Genomic DNA, 18,274 nt, shown 5'->3' on the forward strand with positions numbered 1-18,274 from the left:
AATGCTCAGCATAATGCTCAGCACTTCCTGTTTCCTGAAAGACTGAAATATTCTATGATGAAGTGAGCGAGGTCTGGATTTTCAGGAGGTGGGCAGAGATTTCTGAGCTTCCTGAAAGGTAAAAAACCAAACCCAACAATAAAAACCCCAAACCACAAGGCACCTCCTTTGAAAGGGCCTCCACCGAGACCTCACATCTCCAAAATTCCCCAGTCACTCTTGAAAACACTGGTTAGCAAGGCTGGGGGAGCTGGGTGCAGAGAGCTGACAACTGACACGCTGGCTGTGTTGCCGAGAGTGTGAAAAAGGAAGGAGGATCATGATAAAGACACCCTTTCCTCTGCCCTTGAGCTTTGTTTCCTTACCTCTGCTTCTTCTAGAGCCAGCTGAACTTCTGACTTCTCTTGTTCAACCTGTTTCTTGATTTTTTCTATTTCATGGAGGCTCTTGTTTCCTTCACTAATCTGATTGGTCAGATCAGAAATCTCCTCTGAAATAAAAAGGATGGGTGGATTTAGCAATCAGAGCATCCCAAATATACTGCAATTCACAGACCGTGAATACAGGACCCATGCCTCAAACTGCTACCTCAGGGGCTCGTCTGCACACAAGCGCTGCCTTACTTTCAATTACAGCAACTTTTTTTACCTGACACACTTTCTTGTAAATGCTTTTTGAAGTGGTCACAGCGGTTTAGTTTTTATCTGTGATCTGCAGGGTAGCAACACTGTGCTCTGCTTTGGGAGCTCTCTTGGCTTCATCCGCTGCACCTTTGTCATCTTCCTTGTTCGTCTCCTGAGACTGGCACCCCTGCCGGTGAGCTTCATTGACAGGTGCGCAAAGGGAAGCCTGCTCTCCTCTGGCCATACCAATTTTTTATGTTTAAAACTTTCATTGCCGGCATCTGTCAGTGTCTCCAAAGACATCAGACAGCTAGTCTCAAGGATGAGATAAACGCCTTTCCCCACAGCCATTACAGGGCACCCGCATCCCTCCAGCTGTCCACTGTTGCTGCTTTTGCACTGGACGTGGGCCCTGAATGAAGCCTACCTTGGAGGTTCTTGTTTTCCCGTTTCAGTGTCTCCAGATGGTCCAGTGTCTCCTCATAGGCATTCTTCAGCTTGAAGAGCTCAGTGCTGAGGCCACGGGCCTCCTTCTGAGAAGCCTCCAGCTCAGCCTGGGACTCTTCGTACTTCTGCTTCCAGTCATTGATGATCTTGTCAAACCCACGCTGCTTCTTGTCCAGGGAGGCAGCTGCTGAGTTAGCCTTCTCCAGGTCAATCATCATGTCTTCCAGCTCGTTCTGCAGCCTGTGCTTTGTCTTTTCCAGAGAAGAGCACTTGGCATTGGCCGCCTCAATTGCTTCCTCAGCTTCTTGCAGGCGAGCGGCAAGCTTCTTCCTACCAGGTGGGAAGAGACGGTGAAATGACCGAGTGCCACCACTGCTGTGTTACCCAGAAAAACTGACACTAAAGCAGTACCCTCAATAAATCAGTTTTGAAAGGGAAAATTGAGGGTGAGGGCACAAGGGGAAGGGAGGGGGAAATCAAGCCTCTAGAGAGAAGGGGCTATGATAAAGAAAAAAACAGCTTAAATTATGAATGCTGACATGTGACAGATAATTTTGTGCATGTGTGCGTGTATGTGAATATTTGAAATTGAACTTTGGAACTCTCAAGAAGCAGCTTGCTACTTGCTAGCTGTAACCACTATGGGCTGGTTGTGAACTTTGATAAGACCTGGTCAAAATGAAACTGTTGTGTTCTTCCAATTAAGAGACACGAGGCAGAATCACCAATTAGGAGGCTGGTCATGCCTTGGGCTTTTTATATTAGATTTTTGAAGTGGTCACAGTATATTTAGATTGGGAAGTATATTTAGATTGGGAAAACAAGGGTCTGGGAGTCCCAGCAAGAAGAGGTCCTGGAAATAAAGGAGGGCTCAGAAAGAAGAAGGTGAAGATGCTAGACAGAGAAAATATACTGGAAGTGAGGGAAGATCCTGCAGATCAGAGATGCACAAAGGCAGATGCTGGAGATGCTCAGAGACCTTGCTCAATAACACCTGAGAGTGGTACATGGGAGCAGCTGCACAGCACGAGCCAACATGACTTTCTGCCTTACCTTCCCAGGGCAGCCATCATCTCCCTGCTGGGAAGGGAAGTCAAGACCTAGGCAATGAAGCACTGTGCCAGGGCAAAACAATGTGTGAGATAACCAAGGAGGGTAATCCAATCTTGTTAGTTCTTAAACCCCGGTATCCACATCCACTGCCCCATGGACAAGGACTCAACCGAAACATTGACCTGCTCAAGCAATGAAAGGACACCCACAAATGACAGCAATGAGCCAGAGGGATTTTTTCCAACCAGATTGCCCTATTTCCTCAGCGCTATAACAAGTCACAGGAGCACAGTCCTGCCGGCTGAGGGCATGAAGCCCACGTAACCCACTTACTTGGCATCTTCCAGTTCCTCGGTTCTTTGAATGGCATCAGTCTCATACTTTGTCCTCCACTGTGCCACTTCTGCATTTCCCTTGGAGAGAGCCCGCTGCAGCTCTGCCTTGGCTTCTTGCTCCTCCTCATACTGCTCCCGCAAGAGATCACAGTCATGCCTGGCCGCTTGTAGGGCGTGAGCCAGGGCATTTTTGGACTGCAGGGATAGAAAGGCCACAGCATTGTAGGGTTACTTACAGTAAAAACCAAACAAACAGCTCCTAAAAATTCAAATAGAGGCTTAAGCCTTTTTTCCTTACTGCCTCTGGCCTTGACAATCCAGGTGAAATGAGGTAAGAAGTGTTTGAAGTCATCCCTAACTGGTGACATGCTGAGGAAGCTATCAAGATTGAAGATAATCTAACACCTTTGGAGAAGCATCAAAGCTTTTAAGATGCAAGATCTGAGATTTGGGCCATCCTACTGGGTAAGTTTTATTTAATAATTATGGATGCTGATTATTTTCCCAAACTCTTTTCCTGTGACTTGTCTCAGTCAGGGGCAGGAACTTAAACAGGAAAAACTGTTCAATTACCAGGAAGCATTCTCACTCCTATGTCTCATTTCTTTTATCCAGCCTTTTATCCAGGCTACAAGTGAACACGAACGGTTTTCCCCATTCCATCTGGGACACAGTCAAAACATTACCTTGGTTTCCTCTTCTAGCTGTCTCCTAAGTTCTTCAATCTGTTGTGTAAATGAAGTTTTTCCCCGGGACAGCTGACTTATCAGTGACTCCTTCTCTTCAAGTTGTCTTACAAATTCACCTGTCACAGGATTTAACCAAAAAAAAAGTAAGATGATGAAATGACAAAGTCCTGGCCAAAATCGGTCTCACCTGTCCAATTCTGCTGAGGAAAAGGAATAACAGTGATTGCGGCTGACCTTTTGTGAAGCTTCTTCCAAAATTGTAACCATTAGACATTTCACTAGGGTAGTTTTTCTTAGGGTTTTGTCTGTTCGTTGGGGGCGGGGTGTGTGTGTGGGTTTTGTTGTTTCATTGTTTTTTTGTTTTGGTGTTGTTGGTTTTGGTTTTTTTTACATTTTTTTGTACTGCCGATACCTTGATTTGTTAATTTTAGTTCAGCTCATGGGTCAGACTAGGCTGATACTTAATTTCATGTGCAGTTGTAGCTGGTTTAGCTGGTTTTCTTTATACTTTTCTTCATTACTTTACAGTTTCAGAGGGCTGTGTACAGAACAGAGGGATACATAAGGAAAACTTCATTTATCACAAGAAGGGCGTCACTGCAGGTTGGAAACTGCAGCCTTATAGGAGTATGTAGAACTAACAAGAAAACACACGGGAAATGAAACGTATGCCTGTCTTTGAAAATACACAAAACAGTGGTATCTGATGAGGATGCAGACATTAAATAGTACTACTCTGGCTAAAAACGTAGCAAGCACTTAGAGAATATGTGGCATTTTTGGTTGGATATGAGTTTCTTTTAGAGTGCAAGGCCCAAAGTCACACTGAGGAAGATGATATCCACACAGACAGCAGCAGTATGCCAACTCCTTCCTTCCCTCTGGCATTGCAAGATAGATGTACATGTCCTTGTTCCTGAAGCTGGGTACCCAGCCGGCACATCCATTTCAGCTCACGAGATGGTGTAAATATGGTTATGGGGTTTGTTTTAAAAGCCAGTCGAAGGCAAGGTTGCACAAATATTGAAGACAGAAAAGTCAAAAGACCCAAAGCCACTGCTTCCTTGAGCAATCCTAAGCCAGACACGTTCAAGCAGATGCCATTGCACAGTACATCTCACTGACATAATGCTGAGACACACTTGACAGACTTATTTCCCAGTAACTTATTTTAGGCTGAACACGCACGTACCATTCTCGCTCTGGAGTTTTGTCTTCTGAGTAGTGAGGTCATTCATGAGGCGAGTCATTTCCTCCAGTTTAGTTTTTGTCTCGTTCAGATGGTCTTCATAAGTGCGACAAAGTTTCTCTGCATTTGCCTAACAGGAAATCAGGAGACAAGACACACAAAGCTATAGCCCCCAGACAGCCATTTGGAAGCAGTAGCCTTCAAAATGTGTCCTTTTTTTGTTTCAGGGCTTTCAGAGAAATGGCAGGTAGCAAAGACACAAATACCCGAGCAGCAGAACAGGGAATAGGAGCCCTGTGTTTACAGTCCCCAGGCCTGGGGTCTTCCCATCAGACCACCTTCCCTATTTGTTTTCCATGAACTGTGTTGAGAACTGAAGCACCAGCATAAAAAGACTCTGTTAGAACTTCAAAGGCAATCACATGCCTATGAAGTTCAGGCATAAGCCTCCTCATAATTGCTAGATGGGAAAATCACCTCCAATGAAAATTGCTTTACTGATTCTGCTTTAATTGCCGTTTATCATAAACTGAGTTTGATGACAGCTTTCTAACTTTCAGAATACTGACATTTATTTTCTTCACTTGCACTGAAAGAACTCTTTAGAGTGGTCTGAAAGCTACCAAGGTTATCTACTCAAGAACAAAAGCTACAATTCAGCCATAGGAAGTAAAAACACACATGATGGTCATGCAAGCCTTTGCTTTGTACTCCTTGCTAACATGGGTGAAAACTGAACCAAGGGCAGGATCTGAGAGGACTCTGCTTAGGATAGGAGATATCCAGCCTTGGATGCCATCACCCCAGTCATCACCAGCCTGGGGGAGCATATTTTAAGTGACACAGTTTTATGCTCTGAGATGTATGGATAAACAATACGCCTGCGACTGGGGATGCACTATGTGTTTTAGATAGGCCATCTTAATTGCTCCAGGTAAGAAGTGTTATACCACCAGCTGGGGAAGGGGGGACACCATGCGTATTAAGCACCCTCAGATTGTAAGACACCACCTTCTAAAACATTTCAGCCCTACCAGGTGTCCTGGAAAACCATCAGACCGGCCTTAGCTACACGTGACTTTTGGGGGTTTAGGAAGCCTCCAGGACCCTTACTTTTCCCTTGACCATCTGCTCCATGTTGGATGACAGATCATCCACTTCCATCTTCAGCTCGCTTTTCTCCTTTTCGAGTTTCTGCTTGACCCGCTGCAGGTTGTCCAGTTGCTCCCCCATCTCAGCCACACTGTCTGCATGCTTCTTCCTCAGGGTGGCAGCTGTGGCTTCGTAGTGCAGTGTGGCCTCCTCAAGGTCCCGCCGCAGCTTCAGGAACTCTGCCTCACGTTTCTTGTTCATCTCCAGCTGGGCAGCTGTGGCTCCCCCAGCCTCCTCAAGTCGCTCACTTAATTCCTCCAGCTCTCGGGACAAATCTGATCTCTGCTTTTCCACCTTGGCTCGAGCAGCTCTTTCTGCTTCCAACTCCTCTTCCAGTTCTTCTATACGAGCCTGCCAAAGATACACGAGTACCTTTGGGTCAACTTCATTATGATTCCCATTGGAATACCTTGAAGCACCTTACAAATTGCTAAATCCTCTGCCAGCCCACACTTTCCAACACAGGTGAAAGGACAGAAACTTGGCCATTTGTGCCAATAAATCAGATCTTGAGCTAGAGTAAGAATGATGAGTCACATCTTTCTCACAGTAGATTGCTCTCCAAGTTTGAGTTTGAGACATTTAGGGGAGTGCATTGACCTTATACTCAAGTACTTGACATTCAGTTGAAGTACATGAGAGAAGTTATTTGATAGTAGGAGTTGCAGCAACAAATTGTCATTGAAGGGGATGGACTCTTTGTTCCCAATTTGAGAGCTCTGTGACTGAAGCAACCTCTCCCTAGGAGCGTTAAGACAGGATTTTCAAATACACAAAAATGTGTAGAATTGAATGAATAATGAATATTTATTGGGAGCAGTCTTTTTTTATGAAACAGTTATTTTGACCAATCTACACTTCACATCCAAGTTATGCAGATGTTCTTTATTGACAAAAAAGCAGAGCTGATATTTTGGGTTAAGACATTTTTGTTTTGACTATGCTGACTTTCTTTGGCCTTTTCATTTCTGTTGAACATTTCCTGTGCATTTGAGCCCTTCCCCTAAATTGCAAATGCATGCTTATCACTGCTGAACTGCTCCCCAGCAACTGCCCTCAGCTCCACGGTTAGGAACAATATTATTTGCTTAGAACAAAACACCAAAGCCTTTCTGCCTTGCCTCAAGCCACTAGCATTCTGTGGTCATGTATCCTGATACTGGGAAGGAACCAATATAGAACAAGCATCCTGAGGGGAAAAGGGATCAGTCTGGGAAGCTATAGGGTTGCACACTTTGGGTCTCAAATCTGAGCTACTCATCCTAAGATACACGAGAAAGAAGCAAGCTGACCTGAAGCTCCTTGATCTTCTTCTGCAGCTGCATCACTATAGCTTGTTCATCTTCTATCTTGGAATTCAGCTGGCTCATTTCAAATTCTTTCCTGCCACAGAAAAAAAAAGAGTCACAATTTTGCCTGTAGCTTCAAGTTAGGCTTTTGCAAAATGTAAAGAGTTGTTCAATAAAACATCTAACATATCTAAAAATGAAAGCATTCCTCATGTACTGCTATTTGCATGAAAACACATCTTCCTCTGAGCAGTGGTTTCCAAGTCAAGACTCTGCATGCATTTGTGCAACTATATTTTTGGTTCTTTGTGTCATACAAAAGTAACATTATTTTCAGACTCAATGGAAAAATATATTTAACAGAGTAAGATCTTTCAATAATACTGACATAGCTAGTTAGGATGAATAACTTTTTAGAGACATCCTTCAGCTTTCTCCTCTAAATAATGAAAAAAATAAATAACTTTTTTTTTTTAATGCTGGAAAGTGTAATGAATTCTAATGTTTCAGGTATACTATGCACAAGTGAGACTGATTTTCCCTCCGTCCTTGGCTACACACTCTCCTCATGGAATTTCCTTTTAGCCACCATCAGAGCAGGATAACACACCTGAAGGCTCTGAAATGACAGTGGTAACCCTGCTGCTTTATTTTGGACAACAGAATCAGCCTCTTACTTTTTAAGCTTTTCTTCCATCTGCAGCTTATCATTCTCCAAGTCCATGACACTCTCTTGGGTCAGCTTCAAATCTCCTTCCAGTTTGCGTTTTGCCCTTTCCAGATCCATCCTCACTTTCTTCTCTTGTTCAAGTGAACCCTCAAGCTTTAGGAATAAAGTCACTTATTAAATATACTGAACACAGATGGTTTACAACAGTCAGATGTATGCTGAGCCCAGTTTTGTTCTGAGCTCTATCAAGTTGCGAAGCAGAAGTACTTAAGTACAAGCATCCTATTTTACATTTTTTGTTTTCTAGCAGCTAGTGGGCATATGGGCTAAAGAAATGAAACATAAGGGTTAGTCCATGCTTTACATTTGTGCAATCGTTACAGTTCTCCTAATGGCAGAGTTCTTTTTGACTTCATGCCAGTTACCCTGCAAATGCAAACAGAATGGATTTTCCCTTGTTAGTGCAATCCTTTCAAAGATAAGTTTTTACAGCGTTCTTGTAATTATACCTTTTACAGACAGTAGAAGGACTGTATTTCTAAATCCGTGATCATTTCTAAAAGGACAGGAATACATTTCAAAGCTTTGCAACATTTCAGACTCATGAAAACTGTAAGTGGTGGACAAATAACCCTGGGGAAACACGAAGGCAGAGCTGGCTTACATCGTCCACTTGCTGTTCCAGTTTCACTTTAGCCTTGCTCAGTGTGTTGACCTTGTCCTCCTCTGCTTGTAGGTCATCCAGAACTTGCTGATGAGCTTCCTGCAAGGACTTCTTCTCCTTAGTGAGTTTGCTGATATTCTCATCCAGAGTTGCCATTTCTTCTGTCAGATTTTTGACCTGTGTGAGAAAGGAAGAGGTATTTGTAAGACTTTGAAGCAAGGGTTTTTCATAACCAGTCTCAAATGACTATCTGTACTGAACTTGTATGCAGGAAGACAATGGAAAGAAAGGGATCTCTCCCCTCCCTCAGCGCCGTGAGGCTCTTGGAGTGAAATTACCATCAAGGGAGCCAATATGTGCCAGTTCTTGTTGTGGGTTTAGTACATCCTTTCAAGTGTAGTAAATGCAAGTGTCACTCCCATTGTGGTGGACTCCAGCTTCTGCTTCTCTCTGGGAGAAGCTTTACATTTACAGGCTCTAAGAATAAGAGCTGAAAGAACGCATGGTTACAGCAGAAAATTGTTTATTTAAAAATGCCCAAACTAGACATAATTCTTTAGCTGAAGTGCAGCAAAACTCACTTCAGAAAAAGGGAAACTTAGGCTCAAAGTTAACACTTTTTCCCTCATAAGGTCAAATAACTCTGTACATACTGATCCTTCAGTGTGGCCTGTGTAACAGACAGTGTAAAAAACCATCAGAAGACCAGTGGGTCTTGTCATAAAGGTAATCCACGTTCAACCCTTTTTGAACACATGGTGAAGCTCTAAAGGTACCTTGTTTTCAGTAGCATGCTTCTCTTTCTCTACTTTTGCGAGTGTTATTTCAAGATCATCAATATCCTTCTTGAGCTCAGAGCACTCATCTTCCAATTTTCTTTTCTTAGAAGTCAGCTCAGAATTCATCTCTTCTTCATCCTCAACGCGCTCCGTCAGTTCTTTGACTTTGGCCTCCAGCTGAATCTTGGATTTAATCAACAAGTCGCACCGTTCCTCGGCATCTGCCAGAGTATCTTGCTCCTGTTGTGGCACAAGGAAGAGGACAACAATTACTGCCTGGCCTTTTTTCTTCCTCACTTGTCCCCTATCCGCTAAGTGATCAGACAGCCTGATCCAACACTACAGAGCAGCATACGGAAATTTTCTTACCCCTGATTTCAGAAGACAAGACCGACAAGTCATTAACGGACCAGGATGAGACAGTGGTGAGCATGACTAGTCACATATAAGACTACTTCCATACCTAACTGTCACGGACATTGCCTTGGACAGAACCTGTTAAGATTTGCGTTGCTAGCCCATCTGGTTATATGCTAGAACATGAGAATTTCTATCCGCTCTAATTTTTTGCAAGACTCTGACAAGACCATCAGCTTATTTTAACTAAATTGCAGTAACACTTTGATCTGTAAGCCTTTGAGTTCCAAAGAAAATCTAATAAATATGTGAATATATGTGTCTACTCACAGCTTGGAGCTGGAGAAGCAAATCATTTTTTTCCTGAACTAGAGAGACTTGCTTTTCTTCAAGTTCCTTTCTCCTGGCTTCAGATTTTTCCAGGGCCTCCTTCAGTTTCAGGAACTCTTCTTTCATATTGGCCATCTCCTTTTCAGTTTCTGCAGACTTCAGAAGAGGTTTGATCTTAAAGAAAAGCTTCATCCAGGGCCAGTTCTTCACAGCCATAAAAGCACGGATGTTCCACTGAATTACAAGAAGGGCATCCCTAGTTTAAGGAGGAAACAAACAAAATTCTCTAAAGCTTAGCCTGATTTGAGAAAGTGAGAATTCTTTTCATTCTCAGTCAGTTTTATGGTTTTGTTCTCAGTAATATTAGGAACTTGTACTAGGTTCCAAGATATACAAGAAACTTCCTCCGTATCTCTTGATTTTCAAAGGCATGAAAAATTTCCAAATCTGACTTTTACCAGAGCTGCAGGCAACTAAGATACAGTTGCTATTACTTTTATCATACACCCACTTTAAACCTTTAATTTGGGGTTAGCTATAGCCTTAGGGAATGTAATAATGGCTCTATTCAACATATAATTAAATGGTAATGACTATTATGCACTAAAATTTAAGGGGATGCTTTCATACCTGCGCTCCACTATCTTCTGAAACTCAATCCGCATCAGTCTGCCACGTGCTCTTGCCTGGATCATTGTTAAGATTTTCGCAAGTCTCTCATCCCTCATTTCTTCTAGATGTCCCAAGAGACCAGCCTTGAAGAACACCTGGAACATGCACAGATGTCATTTCACTATAACAAATGATTTTATTCCAGAGTTACACAGACCTTATTGATACTGTTCAGAAGGATGGTATTTTGATTGACACATTATAAAGTAAAAATGTATAGAGGGACAAATACTACTTGCATCAGGGACTGCACTGTACAGTTCCATCTTTTTAAAACTGTGTCTCATCTCCACAGTTTTGAATAGGCCAAACTATTTTATTGCCACAGTATTTTTCAACTGTGGCAGGGTTCAAACCAGGTCAGATGAACCACAACTCCCAACTCCCAGAGATCCCTGCTGATGGGATCATGTCATAATTGCACATGGCCTCATTTCAAATGCTGCAGCTGATCTTGTGGTCCATACATGTTTGAGTGTACCTATATTATATTAAATAAGCTATTGCTTTATTGGGGGGCATAGAGCATCAGCTACTGGTGTGTCTGCTTGTAGTGTTGCTGTAATAAAAGCTTTGTGTGAGCTTGAGCCAGAGAAATTAAATTCCTCCAGCACAGCTTAAAAATTAATATCACTTTGCTGTTATATCATTGGTTCCTTGCATTAGTAACTCTTCACTAATTGCTACCACCAGAAATTGCATAGTGTCCTATTCTGAAAATTAGATATTAGATCCAGCACTTTTCTCTTTACATAGGCAGTGATGGGCTTTTCTGGTTACCTTGGTGTGTCCAAAACGATATTGGTTATGGTCAACATCTAAAGATGCCAGCAGTTTTTCAGCAGCTTTTCTGCTATCCACAAATGTATCCTCTGGGATCGCGCCTGGATTCAGAATGCGGTACCTGTTAATAACAGATGAGCAATGAGTAAAATTGACCTAGATTCTGCTTTTTTTTTCCCCCCTCTTCCCCCCAAACTTAAAGAAACTAAAATAAAAAAATAAAAAAATCATCTAGGGTAACTTCCTACTTTGCATCTACACAGACACAAAGAGCAGAATTCTGCCTTCCATGTTCAGGCAAACTGAACAGAAAATAAACTTGAATGGAATAAAATACCTCAAATTAAACTGAGAAGACATGCTTTGCTTATTTTGACTGATGGATTAGGACAGGAGACAACACAGCTCTGCATTACCTTTGTTTAAAGTCAGCATAAAGCACCCTGTTTGGGAAACCCTTACGGCAAATGCGGATGCCTTCCAGGACACCATTACAGCGGAGCTGATGCAAGACAAGGAAAGCATCCATTTCACCTACAGGCGAAAAACAAGGCTAAATTAAAAGAAGCTTCTCCATAGGGCTTAATCTTCATTTCACCAAGGGGATTGGAAAATGTGAGGTGTCATCTCCTGAAAGAGCCACACCATTGGATAAGGTGAACAACACAGATAGTATTTAAGTACAGTCTTGGTGACTTGGAAGTAAGTATTGGAATGACATAGTTCAAATATACTACAATTTTGAGACTGTTGTGTCTTCCATACCTGGAGTTTTTGATTCATTGGGGATAATGCATCGCACAAAGTGAGGGGCTGTAGACCTTAGGTTAGTCATCAGCTTATTTAAATTTTCCTGGAACAGACATATTAAAAACACCATTAGCTTTAGCGGTTAAGTGGAATTCCCGTCACTTACTTCTTTGGTTTAGCGGTTGCTAAGTTTATTAAGGTCATCTCTCTAAATGGTCTCCAACAAAATTATAAGCTTACCAACATTATTACAGAGAAATGTGCTCAAATAAACCAAAGTACAAATAAACTTTATTATAGGAATCCACACCAGTTTTAGCAAAGTCTTAAGAAGGCACATATTTTACTTACAACCCCAGAAATGTCAGAAACAAGATGAACAGCAAGCAAGGTGCAGTATCATCCTGTGGAGCATTTCTGTAAAGCCAACTGCGTTTTTGCTTAGTCACTTCCCCGCTCAGAGAGAATAGTTCACTTTTCCCATCTGTTCCTCATAAAAGCTAGGTTTTTGTCCTCCTGGCCAAACATTTTCCCTTTATTGATCTTAATCAGACATCTCCCAGGCAGGCTGCAAGCTAGCTCAGAAGAAGTCAACCATTCAGTGCCTACCAGTGATCACCAAGCTCTGCATAAATTGTTTTGTCTAGTAAGCAGAAAACGGAGACCGTTAGAGGTGGAATACAATGTCATCAGCACAACTGCTCAAACTGAAAATGTCTCATATGCCAGTCAGGATGATAAGTGAGACAACCCAAGCTAGGTACTTAATGACTCCTTGCGTGCTGGAAAGTGGGCTTCTATTTGTGCATTATTAAATTACTGTCTGAGCAATCCTTCAGCTATCTTTACACTTCTTCAGCTGGTAAGATACAGCTCTTGATTTCCCATGATTTCCTTTCATGAGGAGTACGTCCAAACAAGATAAAATTACATGACTCGTGGCAGATAACTACTTCCTGAGGTTTTACCTACATTACAGCTTCCTCAATGTTACCCAGAAGAAATCTTACTAATGGTAAATTACAGGTCCCATTTTTCCCCACGGATGATCCTAGTAACAGCTTCCACCAGGAGCACATGCCAGTCCCAGTAGAAAGGAATTACTTGGGAAAAAAGAGGCTTATATGACACTCCATTCGACAACTTTTGTTTTCCATGACTGCTCTAACCCTAGGATCCAACTACAAACAGTAATCAGATAGAGACTAGCAAATTACTTGTAATCAGTTCCTATTCCACAGACATGAATGAAGCACTAAGACACAAAATAAGCGATAAAGGTTGTTCACAAGATTTTGTGATACTTTCTGAAATAGAATAGAAAACATTTCATCTCCTGCATGTTCAAAGAAGATGAAACGGAGCAGCCCCTCACACATGTGGTTTTAATAACAATATATTCACTTAGCCAAGGGCAATAACCCAAGCCTAGAATCAAATTCTGATGCTGGATTTCAATTTTTTTTGTCCAATCAATCCTTAACATTCCTCTTCATTGTATTGTCTTAACTCAAACCATCAGGTGGGGAGAGATAAACAAACCTTGTGCAAAGAGGACACTGTTTGAAAAGAAGCACCTTTCTTGCGTTTCTTTTCTCCACCCTGGTCAGCTGAGAAAAAAAAATAAAAAAAAATCACAATCTGTAGCTCAGTGAGGGGTGCAGACAGTGCATGGGAGACAGACAAACCGTTTCAATAGTGCTGCTTCCTTTGAATGAAAGGCATAGCTCATGACTTGATGGCTCTGATTGCTCAAATCTTATACAAAACTTTCTGAACATCAAGCGTGATATATCACAAGTTTGCGGCTCTCTGTCCATACTTAGGATTTTTGTCAAAGACCACTGTAACCTTTCTGGGTTGCGTTTGCATTTCAGGCCTACACAGTATCACTTGTTATGCAGAAAGTCCATAAATATGAATAAGGCAAAACTAACTTTTAACCAAATAGAGTCACTTGTAGTTCATTAAAAAGCCTATAGGGTGAGATGACGATGAAAAGTAATGCTTCAGGAAAATTTATACTTTACATTGATTCTTGTGTCTGCTATGCAGTCACTGAACTTGGTTGAGTAATATTTGTCCAGAATAGAGCGAAATGAATATTTATTTTGTAATTTTAGATATAGTAGCTTTGCATCCCCTGAATCTTGCTTAAAGCTTCAGAGTCAAAATCACTCAGATCCTCCAAAGGAATGCTAGTTTCTGACATGACCTTTATGAAGTTTCACAAGAGCTAAACGTGACCTAAAAACGTACGACAATTGCTGCAGCTTTCTAAACACTGGGCCATTAGATCATTCCCAGGAGGTCTGGCATTCTGTCACCTGTCAACAAGAGTCAACATAAAAGGAGAAGTGACGAGTGCGATGTGCTTGATGCAATTATCCACAGCCTTTCCCCCTTTTGAAAGGGACACTGCCGAGACAGGAAGAAGCTAATCCAGACAGGCTGTTCTTTTCTCCTGACACTGAGGAAAAGCAAGGTAGGATTCTGACTGACAGGAGTATCCACGGGCAAATAGGCAGTTGGTAACTTGCAAGAATTTGCTAGTGGCAGGTTTTTTGTTATTTACATTCAGCTCCGTCTCTTATTCACATTATGAAGTCTGCAGCCTGCTTGCTTCATCAGAAAGTGTCTTATGATTCATGACAACCACGTCTATAGAAACAAGGTTACTAATAAATAGGCTGTAAGTGATTGCAACTTCAGGACATAAGAGCTACATCTCTGTAATGAATGCCAGTCTTATTTACTTAAGATCAATTTTCTGGATGCTTGCTAGTTGCCTTCTCACAAATAAGAGAGTTATGTGTAATGCATATAGCTTAAATGCATTCTCAGGCATACATTAGTCTTGTTAAACAAACAAACAAACAAAAAAACCAGAAGAAAAAAGGAAGATGTATTGGCAAAATCATTTACTTTGGCCAACGTGGAATGGTGTCCAGGTACCTTCAGCGTCTACTTGCCACCAATCCAACAAAATATTCCCAAACTCTCCTTTAAACTTCGTATTTCTTATTTAATTCAGGGTGGCTAGCAAGGAGAACTACAGTGTGGGAAACAAGAGCAGCTCCTGTTCATAGGTATTTATGTACAAAATTTTTTGTGCAACACTTGTCTGCATATCTGAACACTTGCATGCTCAACCTCCCACTGGAGTGTTCACAACGCACAGATTTCCTTGCCAAAATTGCTCAGAGGTATTACGCATTCAAACTAGCTGAGTTAATGGCCTCCTTGTATAATTGTCGAACTCCTACAGATGCTGTGCACATCCAGATAATTAGTCACTGCCTCATTTAGCATTGAGTCGATTGCAGTTGAGAGAATTGTTTTGTTTCTGAAATTCATTTCCAAGCACACATCCCAGAAATGAAAGAAAACCCATGTGAGCTGATTCTGCTTACCGCTGTCAGCACCAACGTAGCTTTCAAACAAGCTTGCCAGGAGTTTGTTGGATGATTTTTGGAAAATACCTACTACTGTTTCATTAAGCGGGTCTTTGTTCTTCTCAAGCCACCCAATGATGTTATAGGGAACCTACAGCAAGACATTGAAAACAAACAAGAGGTTGCAAACATTCCCCTTCAGAGCAGCCAGTAGTCCTTTATGGTGTGGCTTGAAGCCAATGACCTTTTCTGAAGTGCTGCTTTCAGAGCAGTACCAGCCACCCAGTTTTTCATCACTTCCCCTCCAATTCTCTGCTTTCTAATTCCCAAGCCTCTCTTCCTAGTAATTACCATCTGAATCCTGCACACCCCTTCCAAACTATCTGGTCCCTACATCTTCTCGTGGACTCCATCCAGTTGGCTGAAGAGATGCCAGAGGTCATCAGCGTCCAAGGAGCCCTACTAGTAAGTGCTGAATTATGAAATGAACAAGTAATAATTTCACTTCACAACATGCTACGCAGCTTGCTACGCTGGAATAATCAAGATTTTCTGATAGAAATTTAATGATTAAAAAGCTAACTCCTGGACTTTGCCACAGCTGTTTAGTGGGAAAATAAGTTTCATTATTAATACCACAAGGGGACAGACATTCTAATTTTCTTTCCCAAATACATTAACAACTACAGATAAAGAGCAAGATGGGCATTATTTATCTTAATAAATACAAAATTAGCTTAATGTTCAATTATAATTTGAAATTAACAGCATCAGGTAGGTTCCAGCTCTGCTGGGCTGAGGCTCCATATCAACTCTAGTTTGATTAAAAAAAATCCTGTGTCGCTCTCAAATTCTTTTTCCCCATCTGGTCTGAAAACAGAGCTTTGAAACTGGGCAAGTTTTGGCTCAGGTATCACAGTACTGGGTTGTATTCCCATTCAGCCCATCATCAGCGGACCTGTTAACTAAACCTTCACAGGAGAATTAACCACATTTCCCTTGGCTACCTTGAGACACTGCACTGGTCCTAACATGAGTAAAAAGTGATGTCAAATCTTTTTTTTTTTTTAAACATCTCTGAAAGTTACGCAGAAATTACTCAGTTCATTTGTACAGAGAACCAAGATGGAAACTTAGATGTTGCTGCTGCTGTTTAATCCCTAGTCTGAATCTGATTATAAGAAAAGTTATAAAGGCAAGGCTTATTTTCAGCAAAAGCACTATTAACCTTGCTCAGCTTGTTTCATTTTTTTTTGTGTATCCGAGGACCAGATGTCCTGGAGTGGCATCTTACTGTGTTGCAACACTTGTGCAGAGAGAGTAGATGTCTGCTTGTGCTCCTCACTGTTCTTTTCTTCCCCTCTTCATCCTTCCTGCCCTCCCATAGGGAGACCTCTAACACAAAATCTACCCACCAACAGAGGAACTTACTGCACCAGCATAATGAAGTAGTTCAAAGTGAGCTTCATATTTCCTTTTCTTATCAGGCCTGGGCTTCTGTAAGTTAGGCGACTTGCCAAGATGATTGTCGTAGAGTTTGGCTTTGAATGTCATATCTGTAGCTTTTGGGAACATACATTCCTCCTCAAGGATAGACAGGATTCCCAATGGCTGTGGATTTAAGAACATCTTTGTTGGAAAATGCTTAGGCTGCCTGATTTCGGTAGCTGTGCAGCCTTTAAGTTTCATCTGATGGAATTTGAAGCCTGCAGAATTTCTTCTCATCCTGAGGAAGAAGCCTTTGACTATTCTGTTAAAATAGTAACCACACCTTTGACCATTCAGTATGTCACTTCTGCCGTAGAAGGCTTTATGATGGCTTCCAGAAAGGGTTTGATTTACCTTTCAGGGCAGTTGGACAAACTAGCATTTTACTATTTGTGTCTGAGGAAAAGATGAACTAACTTCCTAGCACTGGACAGATTGTTTGAGGGACTAGGATCACGTGCAGATATCCTAACCCTGGAGAAGAAACTGATTGAGAAGAGCACTTAACAATCAGTCTTTCTACTCCAGTTTTTCCAAATGTCCTGCTAATGCAAGACACAAAATTTCAGTTTTCCTTACATATAAGCAGGGTTAGATGCCTTGGCGTAAGAGATGGCAGAAAGATACGGCAAGGGACAGCTGTCCCCATCAAGACCACATTATACTCACAAAGAAGAGAAAAGGAAAGGCATATCTCATGCTGGGGAAGTGGTGAGAGGGAAGCAATAGTTTCAGGCCAGGAAGAGCACGAAGGACTTTGCACATCAACATGTAATGTAAGAAACAGGAGCCTCACAGGGAGAAGTACGGGGCATATGACTGAAACTTATTATTTGCCCCGAAAAGCTGACAAGTAAGTTTGATGTTAAGCATATGTGGAAGAAAGTAAATGGAAGAACAGTAAGGACAGAGAAAAAGAAGCAAAAATCAAGGAAGATTATACAGCCATCCAAATTAACAGTTACAGGTTGTGGTTACTGTTCATTCTGTAAGGCAAACTTATGGAGGTCAAGCCAAGTAGCCACAAATGCTACAAATATTGATTTTCCTTTGATTCTGTATTGCACGTAGAAAGGCAAGAAAATTGTCCTGCTGTTTATCCTGCTCTGTTCACTGGGACGTGAGGACATCTCCACAGGACCATCATGAATAAAACCAATTCAGCAAATACGTCTTAGCACTCCTGTACATACCTTCTCAATTAGATCAATGCAGGCCTGCAGGTCCATGCCAAAATCAATGAATACCCACTCAATGCCTTCCTTCTTATACTCTTCTTGTTCCAGGACAAACATGTGATGATTGAAAAACTGTTGCAGTTTCTCATTAGTGTAATTGATGCAGAGTTGCTCAAAGCTGTTAAACTGCAGGAGGTAAAAAAGAAGCATTTGCACCACAGTAAACTATGGTAAGGTCTTGGTGGAACAGCAAGAAGGAAACTGTTTACATCTAAAACCTTCTAAACAGTAACTGGTCGAGAAACTACTGAGCATAACACTGAAGGCAAAGGAGGCGGGGGAAGTTCAGTAGCAGGCTGCTGGCTGCCTCATGTGCCATTCTCTGGAGTGTGAGGATGCCCAGATTTGTTGAGGTCTCTCAGGATGCATGA

The 18,274-nt window shown here is 41.8% G+C and overlaps 1 protein-coding gene across 5 annotated transcripts in view; it reads right to left on the reverse strand.

Annotated features, from left to right (window-relative positions):
• The window catches only part of MYH15 (myosin heavy chain 15), a 49,128-nt gene that overhangs the window by 12,285 nt on the left and 18,569 nt on the right, over positions 1–18,274 (reverse strand). For all 5 annotated transcript variants that reach the window (XM_074597188.1, XM_074597196.1, XM_074597223.1 and 2 more), the window contains exons 16-34: positions 17,859–18,029; positions 16,609–16,788; positions 15,196–15,328; positions 13,325–13,392; positions 11,798–11,885; positions 11,449–11,566; positions 11,030–11,153; positions 10,208–10,344; positions 9,578–9,833; positions 8,888–9,130; positions 8,112–8,288; positions 7,455–7,600; positions 6,781–6,871; positions 5,450–5,839; positions 4,340–4,466; positions 3,145–3,263; positions 2,457–2,653; positions 1,051–1,400; positions 366–490 (exon numbers count right to left, since the gene is read on the reverse strand). In XM_074597188.1, the coding sequence (XP_074453289.1) occupies positions 366–490; positions 1,051–1,400; positions 2,457–2,653; positions 3,145–3,263; positions 4,340–4,466; positions 5,450–5,839; positions 6,781–6,871; positions 7,455–7,600; positions 8,112–8,288; positions 8,888–9,130; positions 9,578–9,833; positions 10,208–10,344; positions 11,030–11,153; positions 11,449–11,566; positions 11,798–11,885; positions 13,325–13,392; positions 15,196–15,328; positions 16,609–16,788; positions 17,859–18,029 (3,240 nt within the window). The remainder of the gene's footprint in view (positions 1–365; positions 491–1,050; positions 1,401–2,456; positions 2,654–3,144; positions 3,264–4,339; positions 4,467–5,449; positions 5,840–6,780; positions 6,872–7,454; positions 7,601–8,111; positions 8,289–8,887; positions 9,131–9,577; positions 9,834–10,207; positions 10,345–11,029; positions 11,154–11,448; positions 11,567–11,797; positions 11,886–13,324; positions 13,393–15,195; positions 15,329–16,608; positions 16,789–17,858; positions 18,030–18,274) is intronic.

This window comes from Larus michahellis, chromosome 1 (genome assembly GCF_964199755.1).
Source record: "Larus michahellis chromosome 1, bLarMic1.1, whole genome shotgun sequence".
Taxonomy (NCBI): domain Eukaryota; kingdom Metazoa; phylum Chordata; class Aves; order Charadriiformes; family Laridae; genus Larus; species Larus michahellis.